Genomic DNA, 22,007 nt, shown 5'->3' on the forward strand with positions numbered 1-22,007 from the left:
CAAATTTTTATTGAAAATAAAAAACTAAAGATTATCAATGAATAAAAATAAATAGGATATAATACATTAAAGAATAATTTTGGTAGTATAAATAATAAAATTAAATTATTATATACAATTTTTACTTTTTACCTTATTATGATTGAAGTTAACATTAATGATAAAAAAACTAATTTTAAATAGTCCCAATTTATATTTTACAACATAATTAAAGCACCATTTATAATTTTTTATTTTGTGATTAATCAATATTTTTTTAATTTTTTGGTTAAGTCTTCTGTATTTTATGATTGATAAATTTTTTTACAAAACACAAATTTATGATGAGTTATTACAATCAACATTAATTAAAAAAATCAAGAAAAAATTATAAAAAATCAAATAAAAGATAAAAAATAGAGTAAACAATTATTTTGAAACTAAAAATTTGTTAATTGTGTTAGAAATTCTAAAAATTTGTATCTTATTTATAATCAATTTTGTTACTCACTTTAACCTTATTATTCATTTATTGTATCTAAAAAGTATATAATGTCACACTTTATTTTCAAAAAGATGAAACTCTTTAAATACACGGGATAATATATAATTTAAGAACAATAAAATAAAAATATCTAGAATTTTATAATAGTATTTGAAATTTTCAATGACGATAATACAAAGTGTTTAAATCGACCAAATGAATTCAATAGTTATTCTTTGCACATCTTATTTAAATTTGAATCTTAAAATTTACTTTTATCTTTTTTTTCTAATATAAATTATTTTTGACAAAAAATAGAAAAAAAAAATTTATTAGACCAAAAAAATATCCGATCAAAAAATTATTATAAGGAGATTTATAATTAGAGAAGAAAAGAATAAAAGTATTAATAATAATTAAGAAAAAGAAACAAGCTTGTATTAAAGAATGTTAGAAAAGAAATAATAAAGTTCATATTAATAATAATAATGCTGAGGAATGATGTTGCTGCTTTGCTTTAGGCTTCTAACCTTCGTCTTTGGCCATCTTTTTTTCTGTTCTTTGCTTCTTTTTTTTTTTTTAATTATCAAGTCATAAAAAAATAAAGAACAATTCAAGAAAACAAAAGCAGTAAGATCAATAGTAACTATACAAATCAAAATACATAGGAGAAAAACAAACTATTATATGATAGAATTAACATGAGTATATTTCATCATTAAATAAACAAAGTTAATGCACAACAAAATTACATGTAAAGAGAAAAAAAAAAAGAAAAAAGAGTTAAAATATCCAAAGTGATAAAAATATTATTTTATAGAAGACTATAAAATAATGAACTTCTAACTAAATTAAACTTTACTTATTATTATTAGAAAGGGTAAGAGAGAGCAGTAGAGAAAAGGTTTTTGTGTATTCAAGTTGTGTAAAATGATATAATATAGAAGGGTATTTATAGGTGCTAAGAGAATCGAAATAATAAAGACGTAATATCCTATAATAAATATTTAGATATGTTAAATAATGCTAATTGATCTAATTGATCCTAATTATACTCTAACAATTATATTCAATTAATTGATATACATAATATTAAATTGCGTGATACTTAAATATCTCAATTAGTTGATATAATTAATCCACCTTAATAAATTGTATTTAATGAGTTAAAAGAAATAAATCATGAAACATTCTAAGAAACATGCCACGTCAACTTTATCATTAAGTGCAAAAATTTGATTTTTATATAATAGAATAAATAGAATAGATAGATATCTCATTATTCGTTATTTTAACTTATCTATTATATATATTTTTTATATTTACCACTCAATATATTAAAATACAATTTATATATCTAGATAATAATTATATAGATATTTAATTAAAAGAGCATTTAATTTTTTAAAATATAATAACAGTTTTAATTTCTTTGCTTTTTCTTTTTACATTTTGTGTGTGTGTTTTTTTAAATAAAAGACAAGTCTATAGCAAAAATAGGAAGAGATTGTAGTATTTATTGAAGAGGAAAAAAATAAATATAATTAAAATTCATACATTTAAAATGTGTTTGAACTTTGAAAAATGAGATGAGACATGAGAACCCACAAATACTTGGCTTCAATGAATCTGTTTACACCATTCAACTCAGTGTTCTAGAATTACATAGATATTTAATTAAAAGAGTATTTAATTTTTTAAAATATAATAACAGTTTTAATTTCTTTGCTTTTTCTTTTTACATTTTGTGTGTGTGTTTTTTTAAATAAAAGACAAGTCTATAGCAAAAATAGGAAGAGATTGTAGTATTTATTGAAGAGGAAAAAAATAAATATAATTAAAATTCATACATTTAAAATGTGTTTGAACTTTGAAAAATGAGATGAGACATGAGAACCCACAAATACTTGGCTTCAATGAATCTGTTTACACCATTCAACTCAGTGTTCTTTAGCTTTCTATTTTCTTCTCTTCTATTTCATATGAATTTATCAGTGCCAAACATGCATCACATAGAATATTTTTTAACTCCATCCTAATCCATATATTATTTTTGCTAAACAAAATATAAAAGAAAAAAAAGACAGTAAATAAATTAAAGTTATTATTATTTAAAGAGACAGTAAATATATTAGTATTTTTGTATTTTAAATTAATTAAGATCTAAATGAAAGATAACATTAAATATTTAAATATCTAATCAAATCAATTAGCTGATATAATTAAGTCATGGTAATAAATTATATTGAATGAGTTAAAATAATTAAATCAGAAAATACTCTCCAGAGCATGCCACGTCAGCTCCATCATTAAGTGCAGACATCCGATTTTTATATAATAGAATAGATAGATAGAATAGATTGGGCCAAATAAACAGTTGTACACATTGTAGAGATACTCCATTGGCTCCCTAGTGGGATTCTTAGTATATATACTCTTATAAATTTAATTTTGATGCACTATCATTATAAAACAGTTTTACACGTGCATCTAATAACGTAATGTCACATCATGAAAAATAACTATTATTTTCATTAATCGCATGAATGGTTATCCAAAAAACAGGTGTGATTACACGACTGTATAAAATATTTTACACTATCAGTGCATCAAAATTAAACCCATACTCTTATATTTCTATGTCAAAAGTAAAAATATGGTATAACATTGAGTATTATAGTGAGCTAAATTAAATTATTGTATGTATGTGTTAAGTTGAGCAAAATTATCTTATTTAATTTAATATTTATAATATCTAAATAAAAAAATATAATTTTATGTATATAATATTTATAATTATATATTTATTATATTTAATATTATATATTTATTTAAACGATAATTAATAAATATAAATAAAAGTTAAAAGGGACAAGTTATGACTATCTTTAATCCTCAATTTTAGCACTAAATATTTTCGTATATAATTAAAAATGCATAAGATAAACTACAAAAGAAAAAAATGTAAGATAAATGAATGATCTCGTAAAAACATAAAACGAACAAATTTTATTTTGCATCTTACTAAATATTTGAATAAGACTTTTTAATTAAGAGTTCTTGCTTAAATGCATTTTATGTAAAAAAAAGGATAAACTTTTTAAATTATGAATAAATGCTTTTTAAAGATAAATAATATAACGGACACAAACAAGCTACGCACATTTTAAAAAATGCATAGTTAACAAATATACTTTTATTAGAATTAACTTAATTATAAAATAGTATAGAATATTACTCTCTTTTTTTCTTTCTTTTTTCTTTTTAATTTAGTTTGAAGAAATTGATAATTGTATTGGTTCAATGTTTAATATAAAATTTTGGTTTTGAAATCTGTGATTCTAAGTAAATTGCGGTATTCATTAACATAAATAACTGTCCTAATAATAGTATACTATGAACACATTAAAAAGTTAATATTTATGGCTAATTTTTTTTGTTATGGATTGAAGAATTGTGTAATCCATTGTTATGGATGGATTGCGTGTTTATTTTTATAGATATGAATTTTTTTTTTTTAAAGTGCAAATTAAAGGGTCGATTTTTGGGGTGAGAAGAAAACGGTGACTCTAATATTGGGTTTGAAGAATTCGAATTTTGAGCTATCACAAATTGGAGGCTATAATTTGTGTTGGGTGAAATTTTTTTATTTTGTACAAGTTGGTAAATTGGTTTTGTATTAAAAAAAAATTAAAAACCCAAATTGGTGAGTAGGTTTTGTGAATTAAAAGAAATTAAATTAAAAAAAAAAAACTCAAATTTAAATCTTCGATTTCTTTTCTAACCCTTCTTCTACATTCAGAAATTACACACAGAGTTCCAATAATGGTGAAAAACACCACTCTTGAGTCAATATGAAAATTAAAAAGCACATATACTTATAAGGGACATTTCTTTTTTTATATTGATTGGTGAATGTAATAAATAAATAAATTGAAGACAAATTGTAGGGACAAAGAATGACAAACTATTTTTATTATTTGAATTATTAGATGTACAACGAAATCAAACTATTCATATAAGTACATTACACTCATTTTAATGAATGATCGACTTTGGTGCGATAAGGTAGACGTTGGAGGAGCTCCCTCCGTTAATCTCTTTTGATGCTATAAAATATAATTATCAAACTCGACTCAACCCAATCAGTTCTACCAAAAACTCAATCACTCGGTCACTTGGCCGGGTTGAGCCACCTTCCTAACCGTCTAAAAATTGGATATGATAAAAACCAATTTAACCCGTCTAGTTTTTATCAAAACCAGTGACATAACTTGGACCGGGTCATGCTTAATGTTTGTTTTTTAAATTTCGAAATCAATGTCGTTTTTCTTCATCAAAACCCTTATGCCTTAAGCGTGTACTTCCTCTCATCACTGTCTCACTAAAACTCGAGTTCTCTCATTTCTCACTATGGCTCACTAGCTCTTGCACTAAAAGTTGTCGTTAGTCATCACCGTCTTGCATTCAATCGCGCACGTGCACCTTTCCTGTGCTTGTCATCACTGGTGGCAAAAGCAGCAGGTCCTAGGATTGATTGTCGTTGTCGCTCTCTCTCTTGTTACTGTCTCTCACTCAATCGCACCGCCTCCATTCACTCATAGTCACTAGCGACAGAAGCAGCAGGTTCTGGGGCTGGTCGTCATTGTCGTCTCCTTGCTTCGAGTCTTATCGTTAACTTCCTTCACGCAACCAAAAGCCGGTTTCCAATTTGGTGAGTTCCAACAAATTTTTCTGTTATTCCTTTTTCAGTTTTGTTGCTGTAATGCATGACTACACTTTGATTTTGTTATTGAAAATATCACTGAATTCGTATTTTGTTGCTAAAAATCATCACTGGTATGAATTTGTTACTGATTGAACCTTGAATAATTTGTTGCTTAAAATATCATGGTTCTAGAAATCGGGCCAGACTGGCCGGTCGGATCGGTCCAACCACAAACCGAACGTATTTGTAGTTTGACTCAAATGGAAAAATCGCAATTCTCAAAATCATGCGTGACCTGTAGAACCGGCTGGTTGGACGGAACCAAAACTCGGCCGGTTTTCCTAGAAACAGAAAAAGAATCGCGTCGCGTGACTTCTTTCCCCTTTTGTTCACTCAAATTCAAAAAAGGAACCCTGATCCCCCGAAAGAAATCAAAGAAAGAAACCCTGAAACCTAAGCTTCTCCAACACCGCCGCAAGGACTGTCGCCATCCGTCGGGCTCAAGCACCGCAGTCGTCGTTTAGTCGCCCGCTCTTCTTCCTCATTCGACAATCGCACCTTCTCAGCATCTCCTTCAACCCTCACTTCCTCAGCAAAGTAAAATCTTCTCTTCTGTCGTTCTGCTCCGTCTAGCCATCGCTGCGCCACTACCGCGTCACCGCCTTCGTCACATTTGGTCGAAGCCGCCGACCCCATTGCGCTCGTCTGTGCTCGTCTCGCGTGCCATGGAAGGTACTTTTTACTATGATTATTGTTTTAATTCATTTACGATGGTTAAATTGTTATTACTGTGATTATTCTTCTTCAATTATTGTTGTTATTACTGGGGTTTAGGATTCTTGATCATGTTTTTGTAACTCTGTTATGTTGTTGTTCTGTTGTCCTTATGTTTTTTACTGTCTATTCTTGATCTTGTTCCGTTGTTATTTTGCTAAATTGTTGGGTTACTTTGTTTTAATTTGCTAAATTGTCGGGTTGTTGTGTCAATTTGCTAATTATTGGGTTGTGTTTCAATTTTCTAGATAGAGATTGAGACTTAGATTAAGATTGAGACTTAGATTGTTCTTGTTTCTTGTTATTGGGTTGCTGAATTTTCTATTCAGGTTTTGTTCTTAATAATTTGCTGGATTGAGATTGAGATTGGGTTGTTGATAAGGGTGTTCAAAACCGATTTGGACTGAACTAAACCGACAGATCGAACCGAAATAATCGAAAACCGAACAAACAGAAAAAAATTTGTTTTGTTGTTTTTTACGGTTTGGTTCGATTTTCGGTTTTGACCATAAAAACCCTAACCTAACCGAACCAGTTTGGCAAAAACCCTAAAATTACTAACCCCATCCCCCGACCCCCCAAACGAATGAAACGAGTGCTGCTGCAGTGCTGCGCGAGTGTGCTGCGCGAGTGTGCGTCTAGTGCCCTAACCCCCAAATCCCCAATCCAAACCTAGCTTAGTAGCTCTCTCTTCTCCAAATCTCTCCCTCTGCGCGGCCCACGTTCTTGAGTCTCCACACCTGCGAGGCTACGACACCCATGTTCCTCCCAAGTCCCACCACCGCGAAGCCTTCCTCCGAATCCCAACGCCGAAGCCTTCCTCTTCGCGGACAGAGCAGAGATCCTCCTATGTCCCACCACTGCGAAGCCTTCCTCTTCAGGCCAGCACGCCACCCTCTGACCCAGCAGGCCAGCAACACGCCACCACCCATTGACTCAACAGGGCAGAGCACCACGCCAGTGAGACGCCACGAACCAGCAGCGTTTCTGGGTTCTAGCCACGATTATCAATTCAACCCAGCACCTGCCAGTCTCCCACAACACAGTAGCCACCGGTTGGCCCTCTTCTAGTGCTCTTCCTCCTTCCCATCCACTTGACTTCAGGTTTGATTTTCTCTCCTTCTATGTATCTAAAGCTAATTAGACATATTGAGTTTATAATTATGAAATAGTTAGGGTTTGATTTTGTTAATTATAATTTTTGTGATTCTGAGTTGCTGGATTTGTTTAGGGTTTTGTTAGTTTCTTGTTAATAACTTTGATTCTGTGTTTCTGAGTTGCTGGGTTCAAATTTGCTTGTTTTGCTTAGTTCAAATTCTAATACAAGAAAATGGAACATTTGTAACAAAAATTTTGTATCAAATTTAAAATTGTTACAAAAAAGATTTTTTTGTAATAAAAATTGGTGATTGTTACAAAAAAAACTATGTTTTGTAACAACATTATAAGTTGTTACAAAACATTCAAATTTTTTGTAACAATCTATTTTTTTGTTACAAATTATGTTATTTTTTGTAATGTGCTGGTGTATTGTTACAAAATATTACAAAATATTATAATATTTTGTAACAAAAAGTAAAGTAGTTGCAAAAATTCGAAATATTTTGTAACAAAATATCTTTTTGTTTAAAAAACTCAAATTATTTTGTAACAAAAAATTAATTTGTCACAACATTTAGAAAAATTCTCCACATACAAGTATTTTTCCATACAAGTCATACAAGTTATTTATTTCTTCTTCTTTTTCTTCTCCTTCTTCTTCTTTTTCCGTGCCTCCTCCTTTTCTTCTTCTTCTTCGTTTTTGAAGTGTTTCATCTTCATCGTCGTGTTTCTCCTCGTTCTTCTTGACTGCACGTTTTTCATCTTCTTCCTCTTCATCTTCTGTACCTTCTTCTTCTTCTTGCTGCACGTTTTTCTTCCTCTTCCTCTTCTTCTTCTTCTTCTTCTTTTATTTCGTTTCTTGCCTTCTCTTTCTCCTTCTTCATTTACGTGCTTTTCTCTCTGTTTTCTTTTTTCGTTATTCTCGATTTCCATTATTTTTTGACATCAAGCTCTGAAATCGTTTTTGAAGAAGAAGAAGCAGCAGAAGATGAGGAGGAGAAAGAGAAAGAGTTCTGAATTATGCATAAGGTGTACTTCAACGAATTTTGGGTGTATTTCTTAAATTCTTTGGGTGTATTTTCGTAACCGTTTGGGTATATTTCTGTAATCCTTTGGGTGTATTTCTGTAATTATCTGGGTGTATTTCTGAAGTTCCATTATCTTCAAAACTATTTCAAAGCTTGATTTCAGAAACCATGAAAATCGAAAAAAAACGAAGCAAGAATACCAGTGATAAACGCAGATAAAACAACGAATGAAAAGGCAAAGAGAGAACGCATGAAGGAGATCAAATTTGGCAAGAAACTCGTTTTCACGGAGGAAGAAGAAGAAGAGTAGGAGAAGAAGAAGGAGAAGAAGAAGGAAGAGGAGGAGGAGAAGGAGGAACACATGAAAATCGTATATGGGTCAGGGTGCTTTTTTGTTAAGTTTCTCCCAACTTCTATGACTTGTAAACCAAATGACTTGTATGTGTAGCACTCCTCTAATTAACATTGTTTGTAACAAGTTATTTTTGTGTCACAAAATATAAGTATATTTTATAATAATTTTTTTTAAAAACTAATTTGTGAAATTAAAATTTTTTTATTAATTTATAAATATAAATAACAATAATTAAATATATCTCAAAAAAAAAAAAATTTAAAAACTAAAGGCAAATCTGTAAAAACCAATAGGTGAAAGACTGAAAGTAAATGTAAAGTTGTAAAAAAACCCTAAGTTCCTACCCCTCACTCAGCCTCACTCAGTCACTCTCAACCCTCATCGCGCCGTCTACTCTATCTGCGAGGGAAAATGCAGCTTCAGCCGGAAGAAGAATCACCGGCGTAGCCCCTGGGAAACGTCTGCCTCGTCGTCGTGGCCTCTGCAAGCACCGTCTCCTCCCGCGTCGAGTCGTGTGCGGCGGCGTCGTGGTCCTCGTTCGTTCCGTCGCAAGCGCCTCCAGTCGCTCCTCGCATCTGCTTCGTCTGCGCCACTGCTCACCTCCGTCTCTGTCGTCCCCTTGTTGGTTCACTCCTCTGCTGGCTCTGCTCTGTTCGTGCCGAAGCTCTGCTCGTGCGGTCACCTCTCCTCGCCGGTGGCCTGCCTCTTCGACGGTGGAACGGCCCCAACCCGTCGCTGACGGCTGACTTTGGTTCTGCTTCTGACATTCTGCAGTGTAGAGGTGAGTTTTTTTTATATAAAGTTATTCTATATTAATTTTGTAGACTTCATATTTGCTGTCTTTTTGTTCTTTTTCCTTTCTTGAGGCTTGTATACTAGCTTGATAATCAAATGATGAAGATTTAATAACAGGGTCTTCTTCTGGTGTTGTGTAGCACTCTTTAATTTCCTTTTGATTCTGCTTATGTTGTGACTGAAAATATTAGTTTTATATCTGGGTGAAAATGTTAGTGTTATTAGCTTTTGCTTTCTTTCTTAGTGATTTCTATTCTGTTTTTTTTTATTTATTTATTTATTTTTTTATTTTTGTGTTTGTGAATTGAGTAAAGTAGGTAACTACATTATCCTTATTAACTATGTTGTTAGTTGATTATCTTAGCTAAAATATTGAACCTTGATTCTGCTGATGATGTGGTTGAAAATATCAGTGTTATATCTGGTAGATAATCTTATTTTAGCTTATTAGGAGAGTTGATATTTGATTCTAATTTTTGTTTTTGTGTTCTATTATTTTGATTCTAGTTTTTGCTTTCTTTTTCAGTGATTTTGATTCAGTTTTTTTTTTTTATTTTTTTTTTTTATATTTTTGTGTTTGTGAATTGAGTAAAGTAGGTAACTAGGTGATCCTTAGTAACATAGAAATATTGATTAAATTTTGTTATTAATTTTGTGTATTTTACATTGCATTGATTTAGGATAGTTTATGCTGCTCTGCTCATCCGGCATTGTCCTTTGCCGCTGCTGGTCTGATTCGGCTGTCCTTCTTATCCTGCTGGTCTGGTCTGGTCCAATTACTTCTCTGCTAAAGGTAACTTCAGTTTATTTGAGTGTTGTTAAATATGTTGTTAGTTGATAATCTTAGCTGAAATATTGAACCTTGATTCTGCTGATATTGTAGTTGAAAATACTAGTGTTATATCTGGCTTCTGGTTACCACTTTAGTAACAGCTTCTGGCTTCTGCTGATATTGAAGATAAAAAATTGTTACCACTTTAGTAACGGCTTCTGGTTTTTTGTATCAGAAAAAATTGTTACAAAATATCATATTGAATTGTAACAGTTCCATTTTTCGTTACAAAACTTTTTGTAACGGGATTTACTGCAACGGCCCCTTTTTTTGTTACAAAAAACTTTTGTTTCAAAATTTCGACGTTTTGTAACAATTTTTTTTTTGTTACAAATACGGCTTTTTCTTGTAGTATGATTCTCTGATTCTGTGATTCTGATTATGTTATTCTGAATTGAGTTTTGGTTTTCTGCACTTATTTTGCTTGTTTTGAAATTTTGTTAATAATACTGTTGAGTTACTATGTAATTTCACTAATTTTTGTTCAATAATCATTGATTCATTGTTGCTGTTTGTTGGTATTGTTTACTTTATTGTTGGTATTCTTGTTTGTTGATTCATTGTTGCTCTTGCTCAGCACTATTTTGGTTTTTTCTTCTTCCTTCTTTGAATAAGTTTCACTTCTATTTCTATTCTGCTGTCTGATTTTGTTGAGCCTCTGCTTTTACTTGGACTTTCCAACACCATTTCTTGTTGCTTTCCATTTGATTCAAATTTGTGGCTTTCTTGTTACTTAGGGTTCACTGCTGCTATTATTGATTATTGATGAGGTAATTCTGAATTGAATAGATGTCTTTATTAATCAAATCAGAAAATTTTGTAGATGTCTTTATTCTTTATCATGTTGAGTGTTTACTCTTAAAATTTATTTTAATTAGATGGTTCTAGATGATGGATTAAGTATGTATGTATGTATGTATCAATGGGATTTTCTATTCAAGTCTTAACGTTAATATGCTGATTTTCTATTCAAGTCTTAACGTTTAATTTGTTTCAACTGGGATTAGTATCAATGGAGAATTATAATTGTTAGGTTATTACTGTGATTCTCCTCCTGGTTTAGGATTCTTGATCATGTTCTTGTTGATTATGTTATGTTGTTCTGTTGTCCTTATTTTTTTTGGGTAAATTATATTTTTTGTCGATAATGTTTTCGAAATTGATCTTAACGCTTAATTTGTTTTGACTGGGATTAGTATGGAGAACAATAATTTGTATATGAACAAGTTTGAAGTCAAAAGAGTAGAAAATGGCAGAGTTATCATCTCAAATGCAGTATTGCACAGTAGCGGAAAAAGTGTCAAAATTCTGGAAGTTTCAAGTGATGATAGAGAAGAAGTTGAGAGGCAGAAACGTTGTTTTCAGACTTCCTTGGCACTCTCATCGAAACTTTTTTTACAAGGACTTTTTTGTTTTCCCGAGAATAATGGAAAGAGATGGGTTTTTATTTATGAGAATTATGACATTGATTTAGCAAATGCTTGGGCTCGCAATTGGGACGAATTCAGGGTTTATCTCAAACAATTTTTACTAGCTCTGTCAAGTTTATACGAAGAAAAGAACATGCGTCATGGGAAAATAAGCCCGTATAATTTTGTAATAAATGGGGACAGAGGAGGACTCGTTACCGGAGTCGAGGGAAATCCTTTTCCTAATTTCATGAGCAAAGATGCCGTTGTTAGGGACGAGATGTGGGATCTACGTAACATTTTATTTTCTTCGCTGAATCTCGGTGCATCTTCAAAAGAACTCGATATGTTCTTAGATTTTTTACCATGGTGAGTGAATCTATTCTTTAATTAGTATATGGTTTTTATTTAAATTTCGTATATATTTTATGATTTATTACTATTATTTCAGGTGTGGATCATGGAAGCAGGTGTTTTGTCATCCGTTTTTCTTAGATTTTCAACACAGATGTTATTATTTTCTTTTGGCCAACCAATATTTAAATGACTATTTAAGAAAATCTAAGCATGCCATCCGTCTGGGAGACGCAATTAAAATGGAACTTCAGAACCATCAGATATATATGAAAAACTGGAAAGTTGGAGTGAACAGAGTGAACTATCCGGCAATGATACACATTTTGAATGATCCAAATACAAATTATGGTTATGGTTCTAATGAGTTTCTTCGATTTGCAAGAAACTGTGTAGCTCACCTATACATTGTGGTAAATTATTTCTTTTATGTTTATACTTTTGAATTTAATTTAGCTATAGTATTTTGATATTTTCACACAAATAAATATTATCTAAATATTATTATATTTTTTTTCTAACAGACTAATGGTGGGATGTGTCAACAAGCTGAAACTTTGGTGAGAAGGATTGAGGATTCCTATCCTGCTTTTTTATGTGCAGTACATCGTGTGTTTGTGGCGGCGACAATTTATATTTTTGATATGCCTTAATGGCTGAATCTTGATTGCCTCTGCGTGCACTAATTCAGGTATTATCTCGAACTTGGTATGATGGTGTTTTTTTTTTTGAAATATTGGTATGATGATGTTCTTTAAGCCTAAACAATTGTTCTCCTAGATATTGGCATCTTAATTCATGTTTACCATTTGATATTGAAATAATGCGATGGTTTATGTATTGTCTTGTCTCACAAATTAACATCAGCAGTAGTAACAGAGTAATTTTTGTTGGAGACAAAAACTGAAAAATCCACTGTTGGGTTGTCCTAGTTGCGGACATCTTAATTATAACATCATTAATCTTCCTTCCACATTTGAATTATTTATTGCTTGTGGTGAGTTTCTTTTGTTTTTTTTTTCAATCTTAAGCTTATAAATCTAATGCAGCAAAAGAGGCCGTTGGAGCAGAAGATACCCCTTTGGGAGGTTGGTTCATTCTTACAAAGGAGGACTTTTTTTTTGGATAAAATGCTTGGTACTTATCTCTCAACTATAAGTATGCAGGAGGATGTCCCATGTGAGTTTAGGGCTTTGTTAGCAAACTTAGTGTTTATATGAAAATTTACTGTGTATGAAAGTAACTCTGTAAACAGCTATTTACTAAGCTCTCTAGATTTTGCAAAGGCTCAATTTTCAAAGCTTAATATATATTACTTATGAAACTGATCTCAACATCTGATTGGGTTCAAAACCCGTTTTACTAAGTTCATCCATACAAACAAAGATGTTTCATGTGTGCGCTCTTGGTGGAGCAGATAATACCAACAGCACATGCACTAGAGTGGTTAATTTTTTTTAAGAAATGCCGGCATATTATTTGGCAACTATTTTAGAATGATCTGTCCACCCCTCCTATATCGGTGGAGCTAAAAAGGGAATGATGTATGTTAGTCTAGCTATAATTCGATGATAATTTATGGTGGTATCATACTGTCTCCCTTTCTTATCATTTTTATGTTAGAGTTGTGTCTAGTTGGGAATTGTCTAGCTATTCTATTTTGTAGTATTATCATAATTTTTGTGGGTTTTGGGCAGATAGGAGATACCTCTTTAAACCTAGTCTTTCCTTGTCTTTATCATTGCAGATTCAATCCTGGGTTTGTCTTTCTCTTGGGACTTCCATTTCTTTCATAACCTTAATGATAGGGAATCCTTTCAACTTTTGGCTCTCTTAGGTTTCTAACGGCTGACAATAGGATATTGTCTCTTGATTCCTCTGGAAGTTTTAGCTGTAAATCTCCCAATTTTTAAAATGAATTCAAATTGAAGAAAAAATTGTGAAGAAAGAAGTGTGAGTAAAATGATCATGATAGTATTTCATTAAGCAGCAGCAATTGTCATAGGAAATAGTTGACAACAGGAAAGTTTATGCAATAAACTGAAATCAAAGATGCATCCAGTCCTGAAATACAAAAGGATACCAAATTGACAAGAACTTTTCGGAGACAGGCTTTGAGAAACCATGTACATACACACTACGATGCGCAACACAAGTACATCAAGTAAAATTTGCATTCCAAATAGAAAATTAGATAATAACTATATACCTTAATGACATATCAAACCGGTCTTAAATTGTAAAACATAAACACCTAGTCCCTCAGTGATAGGTTCCAAATTTTGGGACAATGAGTATGCATGCTCACATACTGTAAATAGAATAAGATTCCATTAGAACAATTGTTAGAAACCTTAAGAGCTTCAATAACCGAATTAAAGCATATATTGGCACTCCCAAGCCACAATATCTTAATTCAAATAACATATACATTTTTAAATTAGCACACAATTATACGTTGATTTTAACCAATTTAAATTGTGAGCTAAATCACAGGCGAAGTTCGAATTAGCAACAAAGAACTCAATATTAACATCAATTTCATTTTATTGAGTAATTCTTTAATACTTCTTGTCTATATTGTTGATAACTTGATATATAGTTCAATGATGAATATGTAACTCTCCTTTTTAGGAAACTTAACATCGTACGTATATACTATAGTCGGCCAATGACTTTTACAGTTTTACTGTATCATGTTGAACATATAACAAAGACAATACACATAATTTTATAATAACTTTTATATCCAATGTTAGCCAAAGTAAGTGAATAAATTAATCATCTGAAATAGCAACTATAAAGCTTAAAATAAGCCATTAACCAGAACCAAGTAGGCAATTTAAACAAAATCTTATTCAGAACCAAAAAGATTAAACAAACTAATAGACCTACCAAATGTTCTCAAAGTTCCAACAAACAACAAATTATTTATTCTAATTTCTTTACTTGGCTTTGTAGATTCAACTGGTAGAAAGTTATGATGTTGGCTATTCACGAGAAAGAAAAATAGCATAACCAAAAGAAAATTATAATAGTATTCTACACTTTCTATCTGTTCCTCCAAAATTAACAAAAATTAAAATTAAATTATACAACAAAAAAGAACAAAAGTGTGATGAAGGCAATGTCTAAGGAAAATTAAACTCAAAAAGAAAGAAAAATTCAGCATGCTTCATTTGATAGAGTAATCCATAGATCAAAAATGGAATGATCCAACAAAAAATGTAGTATCTTGGTGCGGCGATGGACTTCTGCGCTTGAGATGGTGCAACGGAGCAGCGCAAAGCAGAGCAGAGGAAAGCTTCAGGCAAGCAAAGTGCAGTATACGATGGACTTCGTCTTTCGCAGCTGCAACAGAATCGAACCATGCACAACTGGGAGGAGATGGTGAGCAGCTCTGGCAAAGGAGAGGAAGCAGAAGAGCCTGGCGTTGCTGTCTTTGTCGGATCCAACAGAAACGCTGCTAATTGGAGCTCGGAGAAAAAGGCTATGAGTGTTGTCACGGCCTTGGACGAACTCCAACGCTACCGTGGTGGCACTCGGACTTAGAAGCTTTGGTGGAAAGAACACTTTATTACTCAAGTGTTTGTTACAAATGACTCCCACACCCAAACTCTAACTCTCACCTTCTATTTATAGCCATCCACCTCCTTAATGGATGGTTATGATTAAATCTAATCAACGGTCTAGATTAATCATCCAGAACCTTCATTACAAATATCTATCCTACCACAACTTTATAAATACTTTTAGATTATTCCATACTATTCTTCATACTTCTATATACATCCACACTCTTCTAGATTACTCTATGATCTTCCAGAGTCTTCTAGAACCTTCTAGGATATTTCGGGACCTTCTAGGATATTCTAGAACATTCTGAAACCATCTAGAGCATTCTCAAACACTCTAGAAAACTATACAAACACCATTAAATCTAACCTTCTAAAATTTACCATGATATTCTCCCCCACCTAATGCGTAGACGTCCTTGTCGCATTCTGTTCATGATAGCGCTCTAGGTATTTTTGGAATTGCCACAGATCTGCAGAGATTCCCAGCTAGCTTCAGTTATCAGGAGTCCTTTCCTCTTGATCAAGTATTGGATACTTGGTGGTACTCCTCTTCATCAAACGACGTGATTAGTTAGGATTTCTTCGATTTCTTTATCAAAGGATCTAATCACCACAGGTGGAGCACGACTCGAGTCACCTTTAGTCGGTTCATCTTTATCTTCATGATATGGTTTAAGCATACTCATATGGAAGATTGGGTGGATCCTCATAGAGGGAGGGAGTTGTACTTTGTACGCAACCTTCCCAACACGTGCAATGATCTCAAATGACCATTCGTATTTGCGGATTAAGCCCTTATGAACCTTGCGAAAGGATTTGAATTGTTGTGGAAGAAGTTTAATCATTACCTTGTCTCCCACGTGATAGCTTGCATGCCTCCTCTTCTTATCTACCCATTTCTTCATCCTCTTTGCAGCTTTGTCGAGGTGAGAACGAGTGACATCTGCTTGTTCTACCCATGACTTAATCATATGATAAGCTCTAGGGATCTTCCCAAAGTAAGAGGAAGAAAGAGAGTGTGGTGTAAGCGACTGTTGTCAGTCACAATCTCAAACGAACTTTTCCCTCTGGACTCGCTCCTTTGTAGATTGTATGAGAATTGAGCAATGTCCAGAAGATTTGTCCAGTCCTTCTGATTAGTGCTTACAAAATGATTCAAGTAACATTCGAGTATGGTATTCACTCTCTCAGTCTGCCCATCGGTTTGAGGATGGAAGCTTGTTGAGAAATGAAGCTCCGACCCAAGGAGTTTGAACAACTCTGTCCATAGTCGTCTTGTGAAGCGTGGATCTCGATCAGTAATAATGCTCTTAGGCAATCCCTAGTACTTCACCACATTCTTGAAGAATAGTCGTGCTGCTTCCTCTGCAGTGTAGTAAGTAGTGGCAGGTATAAAGGTAGCATACTTTGAAAATCGATCCACTACCACGAGAATATATCCAAACCCCTCGGACTTCGGTAAGGCAGAGATGAAATCTAGAGAGACACTTTTCCACGGTCGCTCTGATGGAGGTAGAGGTTCCAACAACCCACTTGGTGTCTTGTTTTCAATCTTATCTTGTTGGCACACAAGACAAGTATTCACATAGCTCTCCACTTTATCTCTCATTTGAGGCCAATAATAGAAAGATTCAATAAGTGCCAAAGTCCTTCATTGGCCTTGATGACTAGCCCATTTATGTCGTGGCGTTCCTTCAGTAGCATTCTCCTTAGATTTTCCCACTTAGGGACATATAGTCTTCTCTCTTTGGTGTAGAGAAGGTCGTCTTCTAGCCAAAATAGTTTGATCTTATCTTCTCTAGCTAATTCCACCAATTTCTTGGCTGATGGATCTTGATGCAACCCTTCCTTGATGGTATGCCAAATATCTCCTTCGACCATGAAAATGGCTGCCAACTCAGCCTTGTGGCTCAGCGCATCTGCTACCACATTAGTCTTTCCAGGCTTGTATTCAAATTTGAAATCAGACTCAGCTAAAAAATCTTTCCACCTAGCTTGTTTGAGGCTTAACTTCTCTTGAGTTTGGAAGTAGCTTGTAGCCACATTGTCTGTCTTGACGATGAAGTGTGAACCAAGCAAGTAATGATGCCAAGTTCTTAGACAATGCACCACCGCGGTCATCTCCTTCTCTTGGACAGTGTATCACCTCTCTGTATCATTCAACTTGCGACTCTCAAAGGCAATATGATGTCTTTCTTGCATCAGAATCCCTCCAATAGCATAATCAGAAGCATCAGTGTGGATTTCAAACACCTTCGAGTAGTCGGGTAGTGCTAGTACTGGTCCTTCTGTGGTAGCAACCTTCAACTCATCAAAGGCTTTTTGACATTCCTTTGACCATTCTTAAGAGTTATTCTTCTTGAGGAGATCAGTTAATGATGCAGCCTTGGCAGAGTATCCATTGATAAACCTCCGATAGTAATTAGCCAACCCAAGGCATGACCTTAATTTAGATACCTTGTTTGGCGGCTCCCATTCTTTGATAGCCTTCACCTTTCCTTGATCCATGCAGAGAGTTCCATATTTATTGATGTGTCCCAAGAAGTGGACTTTGTCCCTTGCAAAGAAATACTTTTCCTTCTTCACATATAGGTTATTCTCTCGCAAGATCTTAAACACGGTTCATAAGTATTCTACATGTTCTTCCAAGGTATTGCTATAGACAACAATGTCATCCAAGTAGACCACTACAAACCGATCAAGATAACGACGAAAGATATCATTCATCAAGGTACAAAAGGTTACAGAAGAATTGGTTAAGCCAAATGGTATCACCAATCATTCATACGATCCATACCTCGTGACACACGTGGTCTTAGGCTCATCATCATTGGCAATCCCCACTTGGTGATATCCTGACCTTAAATCCAGCTTTGAGAATCACTTAGCTCTATCAAGTTGATCAAACAAAGCGGATATCAAAGGAATAGGCTCACCCCAAGCTCATCCTAAACACTCCCCAAGTGGGCTCCAGAAGTGGATTTTTAGCACTATGATGAGGGAAAATTAGAAGTTCCGCCCAAACTAACCAGCAAGTGCACCGGATCGCATCAAGTAGTAATAACTCACTTAGAGTGAGGTCGATCCCATAGGGATTGATGGATCAAGGAATTTTAGTGAAGTGATTAGTCTAGTTAAGCGAAATATTGAGAAGAGTTTGGTGAAAATTGATTAACAGAATGTAAATTGCAGAGAATGGTAAATTGTTGAAAGTAAATTGGTAGAAACTTAAATGGCAAAAAACTTAAATTGCATGAAAAATAAATTGCAGGAAATGTAAAGGGCTTTGGGTGCAGGGAAATTAAAGAGGCAGTAAACCAAAGTACTCAAAGTGATCTCAAGGACAATTAATAGAAAGAAAAATTCATCAGGGATTGGAGGTATCATAATCCATCATGAATCAAATAAATCTCAACTTCTTTCTCAATCATATGAATAGATCTACGGCGAATTGAAATTGATTGGATCCGAATTCCTTGCCAATCCAATCTCTCTAATCACAATCAATCTTGCCAATTCCTTGATCTAATTGTCATGAGAAGAGGTTAAGCATTTTCTCTCATCCATAAGCCACATAGACTCTCTAGATCTCAATTCCTCCCGAATGGTGTTGATCAAGAGAATTGTGAGAAACAGAGCTTCAGTTCTAATTTCCTTGATTCCCCTTCCGAGGCTCACATGGAAATTCACAGATTTAAACCCTATTCCGGAGTGAATGAATATCAATCAAAACAGAAGTTATTTTTTAGCTATCTAGATGAATTGAGAAGAAGATGTTCACTTAATCATGTGAATTAAAATAGAGCTCCTCCCCCTAATGAATTGGGGTTCAGTGGATCATAGCTCAAAGAACAAGTGCAGAGAAACTAAATTGGCAGAAAGTAAATTGGTAGAGAGGCAAAGATGCAGGGAATTTAAATTGCATAGAAATTAAACTCAGCTCAAGCAAACTCAAATGTAAAATTTCAAAAGAGAAGTGTAAAAAAATGGAAATTGCATAAACCAAACTGAATTCAAGTACAACTGAAATTTAAAAGTGCAGAAAAGAAAAAGAAATTCTAAGCTAAGCTCTCTACCAGAGCCCTCTATCCTACTCCTACTCTTACTACCCAAGCCCCCTTAATTCTACCAGAGAGCCTCCTATTTATACTCTCCTTCTCTTCTTCAATTGGGTCTGTATTGTACTTGGATGTGGGCCTTGGCCTTGTTGAAGCAAGCAAGAATGAGTCTCAGTGATGTTGAAGAGGGGCAACTGACAATTCACGCTTTTGATCTGCATGGGTGCTAAATTTTATGGATGCTGATGTCAACATTGGCCTTAACTTTTGCAAAAAAATGTTGAGTCAAACGTTTGGCTTGAAAAAGGATTTTCAAAGGAGTGAGAGTTGCCGCCAACATTTGACTCAAGGTGTACCTACATTTTTCCATCGACGCATGCGCGTCGCCCACGCGTACGCGTTGATTCAGCTTTTTGCGAGTGTGCGTCGCTCACCCGTTTGCGTGTCTGGCCAAAATCTGCATCCACGCGTACGCGTCGATGCGAATTTCCAAATCCAAATCTGGGATGCTCGTCGCGGACGTTGGAGGTAGCGTTTGATCACCAACGTTCCCTCTAACGTTGGCTTGTTCACGTGTACGCGTGACCCACGCGTACGCGTGAATGGTCAATTTCGCCATTTCACGGGTGCCCGTAGCTCATGCTTACGCGTGGATTTAAAATCTTTCCACTTTTACGCGTACGCGCCATCGACGCATACGCGTCACCCAAAATCTTTTAGCTCCAAAAATGAACATTATCGCAAGCGTTGGAGGTAACGTTAGTTCACCTACGTTCCCTACAACATTGGCACCCAAATTTTACATATAGTGTTGCCAGCAAGCCTTGGAACGTCACTTTGTCCTCATATCAACATTGCCAATTTCATGCCCATTATAGATTATTATATATGGTTGGAAAGCTCTTAATGTCAGCTTTCTAACCCAAGTAAAACCATCTCAATTGGACATCTGCAACTCAAGTTATGCTCCTTTGAAGTGGACAGGGTCGCTGGCGTTGGTGTGCAACATTTGAGGCAACGTTGGCACACCAACGTTGGTAACAACGCCAGATTCGGAATCTCAAACTTATTGTACTTCCCATACTATTATATATTGTTGGAAAGCTCTGAATGTCTACTTTCCAATACGGTTGGAAGCGCATCATTTGGAGCTCCATAGCTCGATTTATATTCCATGGAAGGTGAAGAGGTCAGCTGGCCTCATTACAGGTTGAAACTATGTTCATTTTTGCACTTTTGGAGCAACTTATCTCCCTAAAATTTAGTGTCCACCATGCAGTGTTATATATTCTTGGAAAGCTCTAGATTCCTACTTTTTAATGCCTTTGAAATCACCTCATTTGGAGCTTTGTATCTCAAGTTATTCTTCTTTGAAGAAGGCACAGTCAGGCTGTCAAGAGCAACGTTTGAGGCAACGTTGGTGAGCCAACTTTGGCCACCAATGTTGCTTGCTCTGCTTCTTCTCTGCCCTTCCTTTGCTTCTTTTTACCTATCATCAACCAAAAAAAAATGCATCAAATTATTTCCGTAATCACCAGATTTTGCATCATTCATATCATTAACTAAATCTTGAAAAAAATCTCATGAAAATGCATAAAATTAACAATGTTTGATTGAATCAAGACAAGCATGAATTTCTCATCCAAACACTTACTTTTTGCCTAAGAAATGCATGAAAACCAAGTAAAATAGATGAAAAAGGCTTGTGAAACTAGTCTAAGATGACTTATCATCACAACACCAAACTTAAATCTTGCTTGTCCCCAAGCAAGCAGTAAAATATAAGGAGAATGAATGAATACAGAGAGAGGTATAAGCCTTTATTTAATTTTGGTTAATGGGGTTTTCATGCATGGTATTCTAGTGATTTTTATTTGTGGCTAAAGTATAGACACTCCTTTGGATCCTTACTTGAATTACACAAAAAATGAGACTTGTTATTGATTGGTTCGTGGTTTTTTTCTTGCCCTCTTTTATGACAGAGATTTATTGCTTGTTGAGGCTAAATGCTATGTGTTAAGACAGCTCTTTAAAGTAAGCTTTCAGCCAGCATTCCCGCCCCAGTTGGTGCAAGATGCTAGGTGTTGAAACACCCCTAAGGACTTACTTGCTCAAGCCTCTCCTTAGCACACACACATCACAGGCATTTAGCTTGTTTTATGCTTTGGACCTTGGTGCCCAGCACCTCTTTGGGTCACTAAATGCTTTGTCTCAAAGTAGCTCTTGATGGTGGATTTTCGGTTGGCAATTCCAGGTTAGTTAACCCAAGTTGCCAGGTGATGAAGCACCTCTCAGAACCTAGTTATCCAAGCTTATCTTTGTACAAGAACATCACATGCATATATCCAAAACCTCAAGCCATTGGTGCCCAGCCTTGTTTATTTCTTTTTGTTTCTTTCTCTTGCATTTGTTTCTTTTATTATGGACCTCTTTCATTTGTCAAGTCTTATGAAATGTAACTCAAGTTCATATCTCAAAGTCATGCCAACCTTTAGCCTTATTCATGAATCAACTAATGAACCAGAACATACCACCACATAACTTATTCTATC

The 22,007-nt window shown here is 34.2% G+C and overlaps 1 protein-coding gene and 1 long non-coding RNA gene across 7 annotated transcripts; both read left to right on the forward strand.

Moving 5' to 3' along the window:
- On the forward strand, nucleotides 6,105-16,678 carry LOC110263776. Its single transcript, XR_002349586.1, has 3 exons — nucleotides 6,105-6,114; nucleotides 6,218-6,315; nucleotides 16,668-16,678. It is a non-coding gene; the product is annotated as an uncharacterized LOC110263776 (long non-coding RNA).
- On the forward strand, nucleotides 8,734-13,147 carry LOC107639766. 6 transcript variants are annotated; one of them, XM_021105539.1, is made up of 7 exons: nucleotides 8,734-9,210; nucleotides 9,905-10,017; nucleotides 10,794-10,826; nucleotides 11,253-11,834; nucleotides 11,917-12,232; nucleotides 12,344-12,510; nucleotides 12,851-13,147. In XM_021105539.1, exons 3-6 carry the CDS (start codon nucleotides 10,822-10,824, stop codon nucleotides 12,470-12,472), a joined length of 1,032 nt encoding a protein of 343 aa, XP_020961198.1. In that variant the 5' UTR covers nucleotides 8,734-9,210; nucleotides 9,905-10,017; nucleotides 10,794-10,821; the 3' UTR covers nucleotides 12,473-12,510; nucleotides 12,851-13,147. The 6 variants fall into 6 exon arrangements, with proteins under 6 accessions (XP_020961198.1, XP_020961195.1, XP_020961199.1 ...); XM_021105536.1 differs by having other exon boundaries at nucleotides 8,736-9,210; nucleotides 12,869-13,147; XM_021105540.1 differs by having other exon boundaries at nucleotides 8,736-9,210; nucleotides 9,910-10,017; nucleotides 12,869-13,147.

The sequence above is a fragment of the Arachis ipaensis genome, chromosome B01 (genome assembly GCF_000816755.2).
Source record: "Arachis ipaensis cultivar K30076 chromosome B01, Araip1.1, whole genome shotgun sequence".
Lineage (NCBI taxonomy): Eukaryota > Viridiplantae > Streptophyta > Magnoliopsida > Fabales > Fabaceae > Arachis > Arachis ipaensis.

What these genes read in the sequence shown, in the direction of transcription:
- LOC107639766 (XM_021105539.1), top strand. An exon ending in TTCTTAGATTTTTTACCATG is followed by an intron (nt 11,835 to 11,916) that starts GTGAGTGAATCT and finishes CTATTATTTCAG; the next exon opens with GTGTGGATCATGGAAGCAGG. An exon ending in TAGCTCACCTATACATTGTG is followed by an intron (nt 12,233 to 12,343) that starts GTAAATTATTTC and finishes TTTTTCTAACAG; the next exon opens with ACTAATGGTGGGATGTGTCA.